Source organism: Lynx canadensis, chromosome C2 (genome assembly GCF_007474595.2).
Source record: "Lynx canadensis isolate LIC74 chromosome C2, mLynCan4.pri.v2, whole genome shotgun sequence".
Taxonomy (NCBI): Eukaryota; Metazoa; Chordata; class Mammalia; order Carnivora; family Felidae; genus Lynx; species Lynx canadensis.
Genome location: NC_044311.2, coordinates 103,090,049 through 103,109,869, shown reverse-complemented (window position 1 = coordinate 103,109,869; position 19,821 = coordinate 103,090,049). Strand labels below are relative to the sequence as shown.

General features: G+C 38.3%; 1 protein-coding gene across 1 annotated transcript in view; it reads right to left on the bottom strand.

The window, feature by feature from the left end:
- Positions 1–19,821, bottom strand: part of MORC1 (MORC family CW-type zinc finger 1) — a 170,515-nt gene that overhangs the window by 115,913 nt on the left and 34,781 nt on the right. The window contains exon 9 of the mRNA XM_030328461.1: positions 12,371–12,496. Coding sequence (XP_030184321.1) covers positions 12,371–12,496 — 126 coding nt within the window. The remainder of the gene's footprint in view (positions 1–12,370; positions 12,497–19,821) is intronic.

Sequence of the window (19,821 nt, the reverse complement as noted above, 5' to 3'; positions counted from 1 at the left end):
TTACATTTTTTTTAAACTTTTTTTAACGTTTTTATTTATTTTTGAGACAGAGAGAGACAGAGCATGAACAGAGGAGGATCAGAGAGAGGGAGACACAGAATCTGAAACAAGCTCCAGGCTCTGAGCTGTCAGCACAGAGCCCGACGCGGGGCTCAAACTCATGGACCGCGAGATCATGACCTGAGCCGAAGTCGGCCGCTTAACCAACTGAGCCACCCAGGCGCCCCTAGTTTTACATTTTTAAGAGCAAAATAGAACTCCTCACCCTCAAGAGAAATAAAAATATGAAAAAAGAGTAAATTTTAACGTTTTATGTTGCAGAACTATAGAGCATTGCTATAAAGCATTCTGAGTGACTATTTCGATCATAACCACCTTCAGAAATTTAAACTTTCATTGGCATTTAATACTGACATGTACAATTGTACAAAACATTTTGGCTAATATATAGTATTTTAAATTTAAAATTTGGAAAAAAAACAGACTACAAGTAAAGAAAACTACAGTTCCAAACTTACTTATGCAGATAAAATTAGCCCCCAATTATGAACTATAACCATGTTGCAGTATCCACAAACATAATTATTCTTTTTAAATTATGAGACTTTACCTGGTTTATTCATACTATAAAATAGTTATAGTCCTTAATTATTCATCAAAACATGTAATGAGGCATGATCAAAAATTTTCTGGCCAGTATAATGTCAATAGCTAGACCTGGATGTCAGGTAGACCACTCACACTTAGTACAACCAGAATGAGTAGAAATAGCTCCATTGACCATCACTCCTAACCTCTACCCTGTATCTTCCCTATCATTCTTAAGATTTTGCTCAGGCAAAAGACTTAGAAGGCATTCATGGCTCCTAAGTTCCTCTCCACTCCACATCCAAGCCATCAGGAAGTCTTGGTGGCTCTGTCTTTATATTAGATCTATAAACTGAATGATACTCACCACTCCAGCCCAGGCCACAGTAATTTCTCACCTGGAATACAGTAATGGTATCCTAACTCATCTCCCTTCCTCTTTTCTTGCCCCATATAAAATCAATTCTCCACTCAGCAGCCAGAATAATCTTTTAAAAGCATAAATCAAGTAATGCTCTTTTCTCAAAACTCTTTATATTCTCAATACAGCCACTTCTTGTCACGTTGCTCAAGACCCTACAGCATCTGCCCACATCTACCTCACCTCTTCCTAATCACTGTGCTCGAGCCATGCTCGCCCTTTTAGCCTGTCTTTACACTTACTCTCCTCTCTTCCTGGAAATGTCTTCCCATAAAATTCTTTCATGACTTACTGTGATGCCCACCCTCCAAGATGTCCTCTGACAGAGTTACTCCCCCCTGGTATCTGTGCCTTTGTGCAGTGCCCTCCCACACTGAATCCAGGCTGACCCGTGTGACCAAAAAAGCATGGTAGAAATGACGGCATGTGACTTTTGAGACCAGGTTCTAAAAGACTGCAGTTTCTACTTTGTTTTCCTGAATTGCTCCCTCTGGTAGAAGCCATTTCCTGTGCCATGAAAGCACTCAAGATGCCCAGTGCAGTGGTCCCTATAAAGAGGAACCAAGCTGCCAGCCATGTGAAGTCAGCCACCTTGGAAGTGTAGCCTCCAGCTCCCACCAAGCCTCTAGCAACCCCAGGCAAAATCTCTTGGCAACTTCATGAGGGATCCCAAGATAAAAGCACCCCACAGAACCACTCTCCAATTTCTGACCTATAGGAACTGAGAAATAACAGATGGTTACTTTTATTAGGAAGCCACTTAGAACATAAGCTTTATGAGGGAAGGACCCTTCTGTTGTTGCTGCGCTGAATCCCAAATGCCTACAAGACTGCCTTGCATAGGGTGGTCATTCCGTCCACTTGACATGATCCAGTTGTACAGTAACATGTACATAATGTAAATAATGTTTATTTGCGAATATGTCGAGAAGTGTGCTGAGTATTTTCATGTTTAAAACAAAACATATTATGGGGGCATCTGGGTGACTCAGTCATTAATCGTCTGCCTTTGGCTCAGGTCATGATCTCACAGTTTGTGAGTTCGAGTCCCACCATGGGCTCTCTGCTGTCAGCATAGAGCCTGCTTCAGATCCTCTGTCTCCCTCTCTCTCTGCCCCTCCCGTGCTTGTTTTCTCTCTCAAAAATAAAATAAAAACGTTAAAAACCCTATTAAAAAACATATTTTTATTTTAATCCTCACAACAATCCTAAATGGCAGAGGAATTCTCAATGCACAGTGGTGAAGTGTCAGGCTTAAGGTACTGCCGAAGGTCCACAGCTAGTAAATGACAAAATCAAAACTCAGATCCAGGTTTGGCTGATCCAAATTTTGTTTTCGACTACCAGTGTATAACAAAGATTAAATAATTCAGATTATACAAATTCATGAAGGGACACATAAGATGTACAGTTTACAAAAGAAATACTTTTAAAGTGTTATTAGTCTATTTAAGTGGGTGGGATATGAGAGGGTACAAAGCATTCCTAGAAAATTAAAAGACTGTCCCACAAGCAGAGTATTGCAGAGTATTCAATAGCAAACCATAAACTTAGTGTCCCTGAATAACTTACAAAGAACCTGCTGCTCCAATGAGAAAGCAGGTTGACTCCAATTCCACACCATTTGGGCTCCTTTCAGTGTTAGGGGTCTATGGCAAAGAAGTTTTAATGATGAATGAAGATCTTTAAATTTTTTTTAAACGTTTATTTATTTTTGAGACAGAGAGAGACAGAGCATGAATGGGGGGGAGGGTCAGAGAGAGAGGGAAGCATAGAATCTGAAACAGGCTCCAGGCTCTGAGCTGTCAGCAGTGAATTACATGACTTCTCTGAATATCCTTATACCAAACACCAAAGGAAAAAGGTAATCTGTGTGCCTCTTCCTTGCAAAAACAGCCTAACACTCCCATGCTGCGCTAGCTCTGTCTTCTACTTCTATTCAGCCATCCAAGTTCTGCTCTCTGAATTCCCAGCTATCACATGACAAGGCTATCACATTTTCATTAAGGCCTTTCTCTCCTACATAAAATGATGCTCAATTCTATCAATGACCCCCTACCAGGTCATTTTCTGTAACCTGGTAAATCCATGTCCCTCCCAAAGCATCCCCATCTAAACATCACTCTCCAGACACGGTGTAAGCAGGGTATGGTTTATCAGTACCATCACCATCTTGTTAAGTTCCATAAATATTTTAGCAACTCTGTCACACTCTCAGCTTATACTAAGCTTGTGATCAATTAAGACATCTATGCTTTTTTTTTTTCATGTAAATCACTTTCCAGTCTATACTTACATGATAGATTTTTAAAACCTAAACTCAGGTTTAGTTACATTAGTTACACCACATTTATCTTTTGGACTTTAACTCTTTCATATATTGTTTCTGTTATGCCTACTGGGAGAGATTCCTCCTAATTCAGGGTCAAACATGAATTCAAACATGTTTGTTTGATATACAAGTTACTGATAAAAAGTAATGAACAGAATATGACCAAGGAAGGAAACCAATGACATGACACCAAAAATTCCTATCTAGTCCTCTTCTGAACCTGTTAGAGACCTTGGGATAAAATTAGCTAAAGCAACTATAATTTTACCCACAGTATTCTTTTTTCTGTTTGCTACAAAAATACAGAAAATGACTAACCACAAAGTACAGTCATGTATTCTTATAAATAATACTTCAGTGTTCATTTCTAGAAGTTTAGGTCACCTCTGGGTGACCAAGAGGCCAAAGCATTTAATCACTGTTTAATACCTGTTACATGCCCCTACTTTGGTCAAATAGGGACATTCCAAGCGTTTAATTTGTTCTGATGCAGCCATGAGAGCTATAATGCCTTGAAAGAAAGAAAGAAAGAAAGAAAGAAAGAAAGAAAGAAAGAAAGAAAGAAAGGGCTAACCCACTAAGGATGACATAACATAGAAGGAACTGTACACTTTCTTACACAAAAATTTTGCCTCCAGAGAACCTTTAAGGGAAATCATATGCAAGTAAATATGGCAAACAGAGAGAGGGGTAATCCTAAAGGATAAAGCTATGAAGGATTAAATCAGTCCATACCGTAAATACCAAGTATCAGATTTGACAGTTTATCAGAACCTCATATGAAACTTGGCAAAGGTACAAGCCTCCTTAACTACCTTTTAGGGAACAAAATAAGCATTTACATTATATCTACTTCCTGGTAACATATATCTAAGAATATCACTTTGAAAGGTGAATAAAAACGTGCTAGAATGGGAAACAGTCATCACTTAATACCAGTAATTTAGATAGATGAAATTCCATTTACTAGAATTCCCTGAGAAAATAGAGACAAATCCACATTTTCCTTTGGCTTAAAACATTTTTTGCCCAAACTCACTAAGATGGAAGCAATTTAATTTGAAAAGATCAGCTATATTGATTGATCCAGGAGACCCTTGGTACTTCCCAGAAGAATGAGACTGATGAAAAGGAAGCATCACTTTGATACAAATTGGGAAATGAACAGAAGATTTATAAAGAAAGTCTCAGGCATGTTATATTTCACTTTTCAAATATGATCTTCAGTAGAATCAGAAATCAAAAGTAAAGCAGGAAGGCAGTCTAAGATGACAGTGTAGGAAGAACCTGACCATCTTCTCCCATGATGCACTGAATGTATACCTACATATAAAGCAATTCCTCCTGAAGAACTGACACTGACTGAACAGCTTCTGCACAATAGAATAGAGAAGGGTAGGAGAAAGGGAGAAACAGTAACAATGGTAACTGTAACCTACAGTAGAGAGGGATATCACTGGCAGGGGTGGGGGGGAGGGCTATTCACAGACTCACCCACCATGGGGCAGAGTGCAAAAAGAACTGTTTAAAGGGCAACAAGATTTGAAGTGAAGGAAATCCATTCACTAACCTAGAGAATCTGCTAAATGGGTGGGAAACTGCCAGAACCCTCTCCAGGGTCAAATATACCAGTGAGCACAATTCTTCCCCCACCACCTTGATAGCACAAATGAGAACAGGGTCCAGGCACTCTAGCCAGCCTACTAGAGCCTCACCAGTGTGTCCTGGGTCCCTGTCCCACACCATCTTCAGAAGGTGGCCCCAACATAGCATGCTCTAGGACCTTCCCAGCCTGTGCTTAATCCAACCACACTGCCAAAGCAGCCCTGGTATGGCACACCCCAGCCCATATGCCATCCATCTGGCCTTCCAAAGCTACCAGGCACATGCAGTCTACTCAAAGGACACACCCCTACACAAGGTCACTACTTCAAGACCTGTTCCACGTAATTCATAGAAATGAGCATGGAAAGTCAAACAAATGAGGAGACAAAGGAGTAAATTCCAAGTGAAAGAACAAGATAAAACCCCAGGGAAAAAACTCTAATGAAACAGAGATAAGTAACTTACCTGATCAAGAGTTCGAAGTAATGATCACAAAGATAGATGCTCACTGAACTTCGAAGACTAGAGGAACCCAGCGAGAATTTCAACAGAAAGTTAGAAAATATAACAAAGAACCAATCAGAGCTGAAAAGTATAATAACTGAAATGAAAAAATATACTTAAGGGAAGTCAACAGCTGATTAGGTGATATAGAAGAATGCATCAACAAACTGAGAGAAAAAATAGTGGAAATTACCCAATCAGAACAACAACAATAAAAGAGTTTTAAAAAATTATGACAATTTAAGAAACCTCTGGGACAATATCAAGCGTACTAACACTGACATTACTGGGGTCCCAGAAGGAAAAGAGAAAGGGACAGAATATTATTTGAATAAATAATGGCTGAAAACATCCCTAACCTGGGGAAGAAAGCCTTTATCCAGGGTCCATAAATTACAGAGAGTCCCAAACAAGATGAACCCAAAGAGAGTCATAATAAGACATATAACTAAAATGGAAAAATTTAAAGATAAAGAAAGAATATTAAAGGCCACAAGAGAAAAACAATTATCTACATACAAGGGACACCCCATAAGGCTATCAGGTGATTTTTCAGCAGAAACTTTGCAGGCCAGAAGGGGATGGCAGGATATATTTAAAGTGCTGAAAGGAAAAAACCTACAACCAAGAATACTATACCTGGCAAGGTTATAATTCTGACTTGAAGGAGAGATAAAGAGTTTCTTAGGCAAGCAAAATTTAAAAAGTTCATCACCACTAAACTGGCCTACAAGAAATGTTAAGTGAAAAAAGTAAAGACCATAACTTGACATAAGAAAATACAATAAGAAAAAAATCTCTTTGGGGAAAAAAAAGAAAGAAAGAAAAAAATCTCATTGGTAAATGCAAATATATAGTAAAAGCAGTGCATCAACCACTAAACAAAACATGGAGGGGAGGGGTGTAGAAATGTAGCGCTTTTAGAATACATCCAAACTTAAGTGACCATTAGCTTGAAATAGACTGCTACATATATAAGCCAAGATATATGAGCCTTAAGGTAACCATAAAACAAAACCTACCATAGATACAAAGAGAAGAAAGAGAAAAGAACCGTAACACTAAACCATCAAACCACAGGGGAAAAGAGTGAGAGAAGAAGGAAAAAACAGAGAAGAATTACAAAAGCAACCAGAACTGCAGCAACTTCTTACTAGAGATGTCTCCAGAGACAAAGGAAGCAAAAGCAAAAATGAACTATTGGGACTTCATCAAGATAAAAAGCTTCTGCACAGTGAAGGAAACAATCAACAAAACTAAAAGGCAACTGACGGAATGGGAGAAGATATTTACAAATGACATACTGGATAAAAGGTTAGTATCCAAAATTTATAAAGAACTTACCAAACTCAACATCCAAAAAATAAATAATCCAATGAAGAAATGGGCAGAGGATATGAACAGACATTTTTCCAAAGACGGCATCCAGAAGGCTAACAGACACATGAAAAGATACTCAATATCACTCATCATCAGGGAAATACAAATCATACCTACAATGAGATACCACCTCACACCTGTCAGAATGGCTAAAATTAACAACTCAGGAAACAACAAATATTGGGAAGGATGTGGAAAAGGGGGAACACTTTCCACTGCTGGTGGGAATGCAAACTGGTGCAGCCAGTCTGGAAAACAGAATGGAGGTTCCTCAAAAAATTAAAAATAGAACTATCCTACAACTCAGCAATTGCACTACTTGATACTTACCCAAAGGACACAAAAATGCTGATTTGAAGGGGCACATGCACCCCTGTTTATAGCAGCACTATCAACAATAGCCACATTAAGGAAAGAGCCCGAATGTCCATCAACTGATGAGTAGATAAAGAAGATGTGGTATATATACATACAATGGAATATTACTTGGCAATCAAATAGAATGAAATCTTGCCATTTGCAACAATGTGGATGAAACTAGAGTGCTTTATGCTAAGCAAAATAAATCAGGCAGAGAAAGACAAGTATCAAGTGATTTCACTCATATGTAGAATTTAAGAGACAAAACAGATAAACAGAGGGAAAGGGAGGGAAAAATATGATAAAAACAGAGGCAGGCAAACCATAAGAGACTCTTAACTACAGAGAACTGAGGGCTGTTGGAGGGGAGATGGGTAAGGGAATGAGCATTAAGGAGGGCACTCGTTGGGATGAGCACTGGGTGTTATATGTATGAATACGTATGATGAATTGCGAATTGTACTCCTGAAACCAATACTATACTCTATGTTAACTTGACTTCAAATTTAAAAAAAAAAAGAAAAAAACAACAGAAAACAATAAAATAACAATAAGTACATGCCTATTAACAATCACTTTTGGGGCGCCTGGGTGGCGCAGTCGGTTAAGCGTCCGACTTCAGCCAGGTCACGATCTCGCGGTCCGTGAGTTCGAGCCCCGCGTCAGGCTCTGGGCTGACGGCTCGGAGCCTGGAGCCTGTTTCCGATTCTGTGTCTCCCTCTCTCTCTGCCCCTCCCCCGTTTATGCTCTGTCTCTCTCTGTCCCAAAATAAATAAAAAACGTTGAAAAAAAAAAAAACAATCACTTTAAATGCAAATAGACTAAATGCTCCAACCAAAAGACACAGGGTAACTGAAGAGATAAAAAAAGAAACAAAACAACAAACAAGAAACCATCTAAATGCTGCCTACAAAGGCTCACTTAAGACCAAAAGACAGAAACAGACTGAGTGAAGGGATGGTAAAAGATATACCATGCAAATGGAAACAAAAAGAAAGCTGAACTAGCAGTACTCATGTCAGAAAACTAAATTTTGAAACAAAGACTGTAACACAAGACAAGAAAAGGCATTACATTATAATAAAGGGATCAATCCAACAAGAGGATATAACATTCATAAATATTTATGCAGCCAACATACCTGTACCTAAATACATAAAAGCAAATATTAATGGATAAAAGGAGAAATAGACAGTAATACAATAATAGTAGAAGACTTTAATACCCTACTTACATCAATGGATAGATCATTCATACAGAAAATCAGTAAGTAAACACTGGCCTTAAATGATATATTAGAGCAGATAGACTTAATGTATATATAACATTTCATCCCCAAACAGGAGAATACACATTCTTTTCAACTGCACGTAGAACATTCTCCATCACATGTTAGGCCACAAAACAGGTCTCAATAAATTCAAGAAGACTGAAATTATATCAAGCATCTTTTATGATCACAAGGGTATACAACCAGAAATTAATTACAAAAAGAAAACTAGAAAAACACAAACAAATGGAGACTAAACAACATGGGTCAATGAAGAAAAATATCAAAGACAACTTTTTTAAGGTTTATTTATTTTTTAGAGAGAGAGAGAGAGAGAGAGAGAGAGAGAGAGACAGAATGTGAGCAGGGGAGGGGCAGAGAGAGAGGGAGACATAGAATCCGAAGTAGGCTCCAGGCTCTGAGCTATCTGCACAGAGCCCAATGAGGGGCTTGAGCCCACAAACCATGAGATCATGACCTGAGCTGAAGTTGGATGCTTAACCAACTGAGCCACCCAGGTGCCCCTCAAAGATGAAATTTTAAAATACCTTAGGACAAATAAAAATGAAAAGACAACTTAACAAAATCTATGGAATGCAGCATAAGCAGATCTAAGAGGGAATTTCACAGCAATACAGGCTTACCTCTAGAAAGAAAAGTATCACAAATAGATAATCCAACTATATATCTAAAGTGACTAGAAAATGAAGAACAAATGAAACCTAAGTTAGTAGAAGGAAGGAAATAATGAAGATCAGAGAGGAAATGATTGAAATGGAGATTTTAAATAGAAAAGATTAAACTGGAAAGTTTCTTTGAAAAGATAAACAAGGGGCACCTGGGTGGCTCAGTCAGTTAAGCATCCGACTTTGGCTCAGGTCATGATCTCACAGCCCATGAGTTTGAGCCCCGTGTCAGGCTCTGTGCTGACAGCTCAGAGCCTGGAGCCTGCATCTGTGTCTCCCTTTCTCTCTGCCTCTCCCCTGCTCATGATCTGTCTCTCTCTGTTTCAAAAATTAAAAAAAAATTGGGGCGCCTGGGTGGCGCAGTCGGTTAAGCGTCCGACTTCAGCCAGGTCACGATCTCGCGGTCCGTGAGTTCGAGCCCCGCGTCAGGCTCTGGGCTGATGGCTTGGAGCCTGGAGCCTGTTTCCGATTCTGTGTCTCCCTCTCTCTCTGTCTCTCTCTCTGTCCCAAAAATAAATAAACGTTGAAAAAAAAAAAATTTAAAAAAAAAAAAATTAAAAAAAAATAAAAAAATTAAAACACTAAAAAAAAAAAAAGATAAACAAAATCAATAAACCTCTAGCCAGACATCAAAAAAAGAGAGAGGGCCCAAATATATAAAATCAGAAATGAAAATTGTAAAGTTATAATTGACATCACAGAAATACATAAGAAATAGAAGAGACTACAACAAATAATTATATGCCAGTAAAATGGAAAACCTGGGAAAATTAAATTCCTAGAAACCCACAACCTTCCAGACTGAATCATGAAGAAGAGAAAATGTGAGATTACAAGTAATGAAATTAAATCAATAATTTCAAAACTCTACAAAACAGAAGTCCAAGACCAGATGGTTTCATGGGTGAATTCTAACAAACATTCAGTTAGTACTTATCCTTCTCAAATTATTCCAAAAAATTAGAAAGGAAGGAATGCTTCCAAACCCGTTTTGTGAGGCCAGCATTACTCTGATACCAAAAACAGACAAAGACACCACCAAAAAAGAAAACGCCACCTACTGAATGGGAGAATCTATCTGCAAATCAAACAATCAATAAGGAGGTAATATCAAAACACAAAGAACTTACACAACTTAGTGACAAAAAAACCCAAACAACCTAATTTAAAAAAAAATGTGTGAAGGACTTCCACAGACAATTTTCCAAAGAAGACATACAGATGACCAAGAAACACATGAAAAGATGCTCAATATCACTACTCATTAGCGAAATGCAAAAATAAAACCCACAATGAGATATCACCTCACACCTGTCAGACTGGCTATCATCAAAAAGACAAAAAATAACAAGTGTTGGCAAAGATGTGGAGAAAAAGGAACCCCTGTACACTATTGGTGGGAATGTAAACTGGTACAGCCACTGTGGAAAATGGTATGGGGGTTCCTCAAAAAATTAAAAGAAGAACTACCATACAGCCCAGAAATTCCACTTCTGGGTATTTATCCGAAGATAACAAAAACACCAATTCAAAGAGATGTATGCAATTCTGTGTTCATTGTAGCAATATTTACTACAATATAGCCACAATATGGAAGCAACCTACGCGCATGTGTGCGTGGACACACACACACACACACACACACACACACAAATGGAATATTAGTCATAAAAATGAATGAAATCTTGACATTTGTAAAACCATGGATGGACCTATAGGGTATTATGCTTTTATGAAATAAGTCAGACAAAGAAAGACAAATGCTATAAAATTTCACTTACATGTGAAATCTAAAAACATGAATGAACAAACAGAACAAAACAGAAACAGACTCACTGATACAGGAAACAAAACCTTGGTTACCAGAGAGGGGACAGGCTGGGGCAGGCAAAACAGGTGAAGGGTATTAAGAGGTACAAACTTCCAGTTATAAAATAAATAAGTCATGAACATGTAGTGTATACCACAAGGAATATGGTCATTGTAATAAGTTTGTATGGTGACAGATGGTAACTAGACTTAGGGCATATTGATATGAGTGACTGCAAGGCCCCAGGACAGCCACTGCTTTTCCATGAAAATAAGACAACATAACAAATGTAGGTCTACTATAAAGAGTTAGTGTAGTATAGGGGAAAAAAGCACAGAATTTGAATTGGTAAAGACTTTGGAGCCAGAATATTTGAGCTCTTGTTCAGTTGTGACATTTCCTTATCTCTGAAATGGTGATAATTAAACATGACCCACAGGGTCACTGTGAAAATTAAAAAAAACAATGCATATAAAAAGGCATATATAGAGAGAGACAGTGTTCAAACATTAAACGTTTCTCCCAGTAGATATTAAGCTCCTCAAAATCAGAACAAATCTTATCTTTCTATATTTTGTACCTAACACAATCTCAGGACTCACAGGAGACTCTGATAAATGTTTGGTGAGTAAATGAATGACCACCCAGAAACAACACACACACATACACTCTTCTGACTGCATATACAGTTGGGTAAGATAAATTTAAAATATGCAAATATCAGCTTCAAAAAAGTTTATGCTGGTACAGACTTCTGGTTACAAAATAACTAAGTCATGGTGATGTGGTATGTACCACATAGTTAACAATACTGTAATGCATAGTTGAAAGTCGCTAAGAGAGTAGATCTTAAAAGTTTTTATCATTAAGAAAAATGTATAACTATGTATGCTTATGCACATTAACAAGACTTATTGTGGTATAATAAAAAAAGTTCATGCTAAAATGTAAAAAACAACTAAAATATAACTGAACTACACAGTGTTTATAAATGCGTTCATTCCATACATAAAATATACATACACATATGTGTATGATTTAGTAGTTCAAATTGTGTAAACAGAAATATAAGTGAACTGTGATTTTTATAATGGAACCAATCACAATCAAAGCACCTAAGATTCAATAAGTCAAAAACAAATTCCTACTTGGAGTGGTTATCTAACTTAAGAGGGTTCCCTGCAATTTGTGGCTATTATGGACAAATATTTGTTACATGTGATTACTGCTCCGTAAACCTTTCAGAAGCAGTCTGAATTTTATTTACCACAGTAAAAATCTTACCATCAAATTGTAAAATCTTACTATCAAATTATAAAATTCTTACTATCAAATCACTTAAACAATTTGGGGGAGGAGCCTATTGATTTTAGAAAATAAAAACTATGAAGATAATTTAAAGAAGGTGAGTTACCTGGGTCTGTAGAGGCAATAACATAGGTGTTTTGTTTGAACTCTTTTGGCCTGAATGAATATTCTCATCCAAGGTTCAAAATACAGAACAGATGTGTAGGCTCTGAATGACCATCTCTCTGGAAAACTAGAATAGAAAATATCAAAGACCACACTATAAAGGATGCAAAAATGTCATGTCTTTCAGAAGAAAAAAAATCAGAAGAAGTTACCACCAGCAGCTTCAGGAACTTTTCCTCTAAACCTAATGACAACACACTCCAGCGAATCTTGAAACACTCACATAACCTCATTAGGCAGGCCTCTAAATATAAAGGGCTACATAAATAACCTATCCTTCGATTAGAACCAGTTTTTTGTTGGCAACTGATTCTAAGTAGACTTACATCAGCAATAGAAAATACACTTTCCATTAAAGCTGTTGGATCGGAAGGACAAAACCAAGTCAAACAAACAAAACAATCCCCCTGCTCAAATGTAACAAGAAGAATCTAGGCCCACAGGAATACGAAACATTTCCATGAAGTTAATATAAGTGGAGAAAAACAATAAAAATGCTTCATTTGCATTGAAAATTATAAACAAGAAATATAAAACTTCATTCTGCAAATGCAGTAAGCATTAAGTATTTATGGCCAGCTGAGGGGAGAAGTCTGATGTGGTAAGGAAGAGAGGAGAAAGAAAAATAAAGGACGGAAAGGCAGTAAAATGGGAGCAGACACAATGTAAACAGGCTTACGAAGAAAGCTAACCTTGTAAAACTGCACGTTGCTGGGAAATCACTCTGTTGCTATATCCTAACTCCAGGGACCTTCTATATTAAAGTCCATTTACGAACTGTAAATCTTCTCCAATTAGACAAGAAATAAAGATCAAAAACAAACCCAGCTATGCTTAGGAAGCAGCATTCTTTACCTACTGGGTCCCAGAAAAGGCTACTACGTCAAGTAGAAAGCAGGGAGCCCTATGCCCATCATGCCTAGAGGGAGACAAAGATGATGGAAAGGAAACATAAATCCTGTCTGAGGGGAAGTGCTCAACAGAGTCACAGACCACTGCCAGTTATTCAGTAAGAAAAGAGAGAGCTCCAAGGAATTTACCAAAATGAACATGAAGCCCGAAAGAAAGCCAAGGATTTTCTGGTTGGTTATAAGTTCTTTTAGGATTTCTTTTGTTTAAAAGGAAATTCTTTTCAAGTAAGACTTGAGTAAGATTTCCCAATATAAATTATATAAAAAGTACCTAGTCCATGGCTATTACTCAATAAATACTAATGCATCTTTAGTACGACCAGGGAGGCTGTCTGCATTATGGTGCAGCACAATAATCAGATGCTGCACAATCAAGTAAATCCTCACCTGTTAAAAGGAAAAGGAAAAAAAAGTCACCTGGAGACACTATAAGTCTTCCAAGGACTTCTGCCATTTACTCAAATCCTTTCTGGATCTGTTGATTAAAAATTGCCCTTGAGGCACCTGGGTGGCTCAGTTGGTTGAGTGTCCAACTTTGGCTCAGATAATGATCTCACCATTCCTGAGTTCAAGCCCCGCACCGGGCTCTGTGCTGACAGCGCGGAGCCTGGAGCCTGGAGCCTGTTTTGGATTCTGCGTCTCCCTCTCTGTCTCTGCCCCTCCCCTGCTCATGCTCTGTCTCTCTCCCTCAAAAAATAAACATTAAAAAAATATTTTTTAATAAAAAAATAAAATAAATATTGCCCTTAAAGCCAGTAGCTTTCTTTGACTCTCCTAAAAGCTAACACATCTCTGTCATTTGAAAGTAAAAGTCAGAAGTAATTTAAAGCCAAGTTTGATAATTTGAGAAATAATGATGAAAGATCAAACTGGGTTAGACAAATTTGGGTTTAAAAAAATATGTATATATACAGGGGTACCCAGGTGGCTCAGTTGGTTGAGCGTCCAACTTCGGCTCAGGTCATGATCTTGCAGTTTGTGAGTTCAAGCCCCGCATCGGGATCTGTGCTGACAGCCTGCTCAGAGCCTGGAGCCTGCTTCGGATTCTGTCTCCCTTTCTCTCTGCCCCTCCCCCACTTACACTCTGTCTCTGTCTCACTCAAAAATAAAGAAACGTTAAAAAAAAAAGAATTTCTAAAAAATATAGATATACGATATATATGGGTATATATGGGTCTAATACACACACACACACACACACACACACACACATACATATATATGCACACACACACACGCACACAAAAACAAAATAAGGAAACTAGTACTTCCAGCATTTTATAACTCACTTTTTGTACTCATCCAATCAATATCTATAAGTAAATAGTCATAGCAGGTGTGTTGGTGATGCTTAAGACCTCCTTTCTGTTAGGAAATTCACTAGAAGGGCTCATGGGACTTAGCAGAGAATTGCACTTATGGCTAAGTTTTATCACAGCGATGCAGTAAGGGTATACAGCGGATCATAATGGGGAAAGATAGGTGGGGTCTGGAGGAATCCAACTGCAGCTTTCTTGTGTTTTCTCCCTCTCAGGGTCAAACAGAGGGCATTCTTCCCCCACCTATGAAAATGCAGCAACACATGTGTGATGTTTCTGCCTAAGGAAGCCATCAGAGACAGCACTGAAGGGTTTTATGGGGGGTGGTCACATAAGCACCCTCTGCCAGCATGTATCAAAATTCCAGCATAACCATATTATTTGCATAGACTAGATATAGTAAACCAACCTTAATTGTTAGGAAAAGTTTTCTATCAGTGTAGGGGCCTTTACCAGCCAAGTTCCCAGAACTTTACCAGCCAAGTTCCCAAGGCCCAACCTTGACAGCTAGACTTTCTAAGGACAAAGACTTCCATGTTAACCCTTTTCTACACACATGCCACTTTGGAAAGTTCCTATTTATTTGTAACAAACAGAATGGCAATACTTCTTATGCTATTGTGATGTCTGTGATAGAAAGAAGATGAAGAAGGCTAAATATAAAATCTACATATGAAATGGGCTACTCAGTATAACTTGTGAACTTTATATGCGGTATGAGGTCCTTCATGATCTGATGACCTCCAGCCCCGTCTCTTGCCAGCTTTAGTCTAGGCATTTAGGAATGCTCTTGGTTCTATAGATATGGGTCATGCTTTCTTATCCCTATGCCTTAGCACATTCAATTCCCTGGCAATTTTTGGTTAGCTCCTTTTCCCCCTTCAGGATGCAACTTGAGATCTCACGGCCTCTTGAAGCTTTCCCTCACTCCCCAAGATTGGGTGAATCATGTACTTCTGGGGCTCCCCTCCTTCTTCTGTGCCTCCCCATCACAGCACTTCCCACTTAGAAGTGTCTCTGTCTTTATCTGCATCCCCATCAGGCTACAAACCCCATGAAGGCAGCACCCTCACCCATTAATATTTGCTGAATAAATAATAATTATTCAGGACTTTGTTGGCTTAATGTAGAATGAACAACGGGGTTCCCTTTACAAGAAAGACTCTTTAGGGGCACCTGGGTGGCTCAGTCGGTTGAGCGCCGACTTCAGCTCAGGTCACGATCTCGCGGTCCGTGAGTTCGAGCCCCGCATCGGGCCCCTGTGCTGACAGCTCAGAGCCCGGAGCCTGTTTCAGATTCTGTGTCTCCCTCTCTCTGACCCTCCCCTGTTCATGCTCTGTCTCTCTCTGTCTCAAAAATAAATAAACGTTAAAAAAAAAATTAAAAAAAAGAAAGACTCTTTAATGACTGATCATCTTCAATGACGATGCTCTCAATCTTTATAAATAAGGCCATTGGGAAACTGAAATCCAAATGTACTAAGTAATAAAGTTATCTTCAAAAGATCTAAGGAAAAAAAAAACAGTGTTATTCTCCCCCCATCAGGAACTACTTCACATATTTTTTCCAAGAAGTGCTCTTCTCTTGTGTACTCCTAAATGTCTTTCTTTTCCATCTGAAACTCTGGCAGAAGTGCCCATATCTCTATCTTTGTATCTCTCTTTCTCTCTCATTTCTATTTAACTGGCTATAATAAACTAGAGAGAGGAAGAGAGAATGCTCCCCAATACACACACACACACACACACACACACACACACACACACACACAGTGCCACATGACAGCTATGTGGAAAGAAGACAGTGTTTTAAGGCAGTAACTGGCTTCAAAGTCTGTGGAATATAACAGCAGATGGAGTAGTCTATGTGTTTGCCCCCTGCTCAGTGTTTGGCATTCTTAAAAAGTCTCTAATTCAGCCTCCAGCTGGCCTCGGTGTGGCCTCTTTCTTCTCCCAATCTACCCACATTGTTCTGCTTTAAGTGTTGTTCTGTACACGACATATCATGGGTGGATTGGTGTAGTCACCAAACTGTTAAGGACAGGAGAAGGGCCAGAAATAGGGGTCCCATGGTCAGCATCATATCTCCTTATCTACCAATACAGATTCTCTGTGGCTGGAGTCTCAGAATATAAATTTTTTAAAGCCACCCAGGTGATTTCTTTAACCCTGCAAGTTTTGAGAACCTCTGCATGGTAGACCTAATGGACAGGGTAGTATGTAGGAAAGGTTGCTTGAAAGAGAAGAGCAGAACACTCTCTCACAGGACACCCTCTACATTTATTCACATTGGCTATGCACCAACAGACTCCCACTGAACTGCCCTTGTAAGGTCCACAGTTGAGAAAAATGACTCTAGACTAAATTAGATCCCTTTTGGAATATCTCAGAAGTGCCATATTTTTATTCATGAAAATACCGCATATTATAACAAAAACTGTTTTCTAAATTTATTGCTAAAATCTCTGAGGAGTTCCTAAAGTTGAAATTAACAAGGTCTATATTATCTTGAATACAAAGAAGTGCATAAAGATTTTTAACTAGCTTAAATTCTGAACTATGAAGGGGTTAGCCAAATTTAATCTTAGGGTAGATTATACCTAAGAGAAATGTCAACTGAAAGAGGTAATTTAAAATAAAAGTTATAAGTGATGCAATGTAATGAAAATGTTTCTGTCATAACCACAGTATGGCAAGCAATACATTACAATGTGAAGCTGTAACTTTTGATATGTTCCCAGCCAGCTCAGTTAAGACATAAACTATAGACATTATGAAATGCTGCCCAATGACTGTCAATTTAGGAAGACACTGGCAACGTGGCATCTAATTTCAAAATATTACTTAGCACAAAATTTCAACTCCATTATTCCATATTATATCATCACTCTCAGAGCTGTTTTGTCATATGGGTTCTCCTAACTGCCTGAGATCCTAAGCCATGATTCCAGGGGTATGACAGGACACTATGATGACAGCCAATTCTACAACATGCTTTTTTTTTTTAAACTAGAATCTGTCCTTTCTTGCAAGTTCTCTTAAAGTTGAATATGTAACATATTTATAATGCTAAGAAGACAAGTCACAAAAGCAACATGGCCCAGGGAAATCACATGCATAACAGAACAGGTACAATGCTTACATGAGTTACAGGAGTGACCAAGTCTTCACCATTTGGAACCCGAAAGAGATTTCAACAAAAGCACTTTACAAAATTTCCTAAAACTAAAACTCCCTCTTTCCCTAATAAAGATCCGCAACGATCTTCAAGGATGGAGGACAGTGGAACCCACTAAGAAGAGTGCTGGTACCTTCCAATAAAAGTATCTATGTATTCTGAGAAAATTACCTAGACACTGGCATTCAATTCAGTGCTAGCTACCTATCAGACCCTAGGTCAGTTTCCACTGCATTACAATAGTAGGTGCTAGAAAGAAGTATTGTAGGGAAAAGCAGAATGGAGGGAACTAAGATGTACTCAGAACCTCTGTGTGCTAGGTACTGTGACTATTCTATTTCTACAGCATTCATATTAAGCAGATCATGTTCCATGTAGCACCATTTTATACATGACAAGACTAAATTTCAGAGACCATAGATAACTTATCACTAGAATGAAAGCTCTCTCAACAGAATTCAAGCCATTTGGGGCAAAGATATTTGTAGTTTTTTCCCTTGATATATACCCAGCTTCTAAAACAGGTCCAGGGGCGCCTGGGTGGCGCAGTCGGTTAAGCGTCCGACTTCAGCCAGGTCACGATCTCGCGGTCCGTGAGTTCGAGCCCCGCGTCGGGCTCTGGGCAGATGGCTCGGAGCCTGGAGCCTGTTTCCGATTCTGTGTCTCCCTCTCTCTCTGCCCCTCCCCCGTTCATGCTCTGTCTCTCTCTGTCCCAAAGAAAATAAATAAACGTTGAAAAAAAAATTTAAATAAATAAATAAATAAATAAAACAGGTCCTGACACTCAGTAAATATCTACTGAATGAGGGAATGTAAAATGAATCTAAGGAAGCCCAAGGAAGAACAGTAAGGAGGCCTGTGTACCTAGAGAAGATGGGAGAGGAAAGGAGGTTAGAGAGTCACAGAGGACTTATCATGCAGGATGCTGCAGAACATTATAAAGACCTTCGCTTTTCCTCTGAGTGTAATGGGAAGTCATTGGGGAATTTTACACAGAGAGTTTTTAAAAGACTGCTCTGGCTGCTACAGAACAGTGAGGGTGGCACAGTTTTTACTGAACCAAGAGAGACCTGTGGCTTGGTGGGAAACCCTCCATAATAACTATGGCGAAACACAATGATGGCTTTGACCAGGATCACAGCAGTAGAGGAGGTAATAAATGGTTGGGTCTGAATCTACTTGAAGGCAGAACCAACAATAAGCAAGTTAGAAATGTCGTCGAAGAATTCTCAGTGCAAGAGTCCTGAGTATGAAGAATTTTAAAAAGTCAAAACCCATAGCTAGACACATTGTGGAATTTTATTTAAAGTTACAAGAATTCCTAAAAGCTATTCAAGGTGGGGAAAATGAGCAATTTATAAAAATTTAGTAATCACATCTGCATTAGGCTTCTCATAAACAACATGGATTCAAAACATCGAATAAGCAATAATTTCTGAGGGAAACTACTTTTGAATCAATGTTTCTTTATTCATTTAGACAAACATTGAGGAAGAAAAGAAAAATAAAGATACTTTTAAGGATACAAAGCTTCCAAAAGTTTACATCCAATGGACTTTGAAATAATTATCTGAGCAATTACTTGAGCAATAATAATCCAGCAAATGAACTAATGGGTAAATTAAGATTCAGGATGGAAGATGGTGTGGTAAGCAAAGAGAAATAATAAATCCTATAATTTAGTCTAAATGATTACTTATGCAGGGTATGACATAATATTATAAAATTTTATAAATAAATCCAAATAAAATAATCAGAAAAAGGTGGAACTGGTAATGAAGAGAAATAAAGCATACCAAAGCCTTGACTTACTTGTGAGTTAAGATAGATAACACTTTTAACTCTACACTTTGATAAGAAAACGAAGTTTGATATATTTATTTAAAATATAAAGGCAGTCCACTCTGAAAGAATAGCATGGAACAAATAATTTTCAGACTATCTGAATGGGAAAACATGAATCTTCCTTCTTGACAAAAAAATAA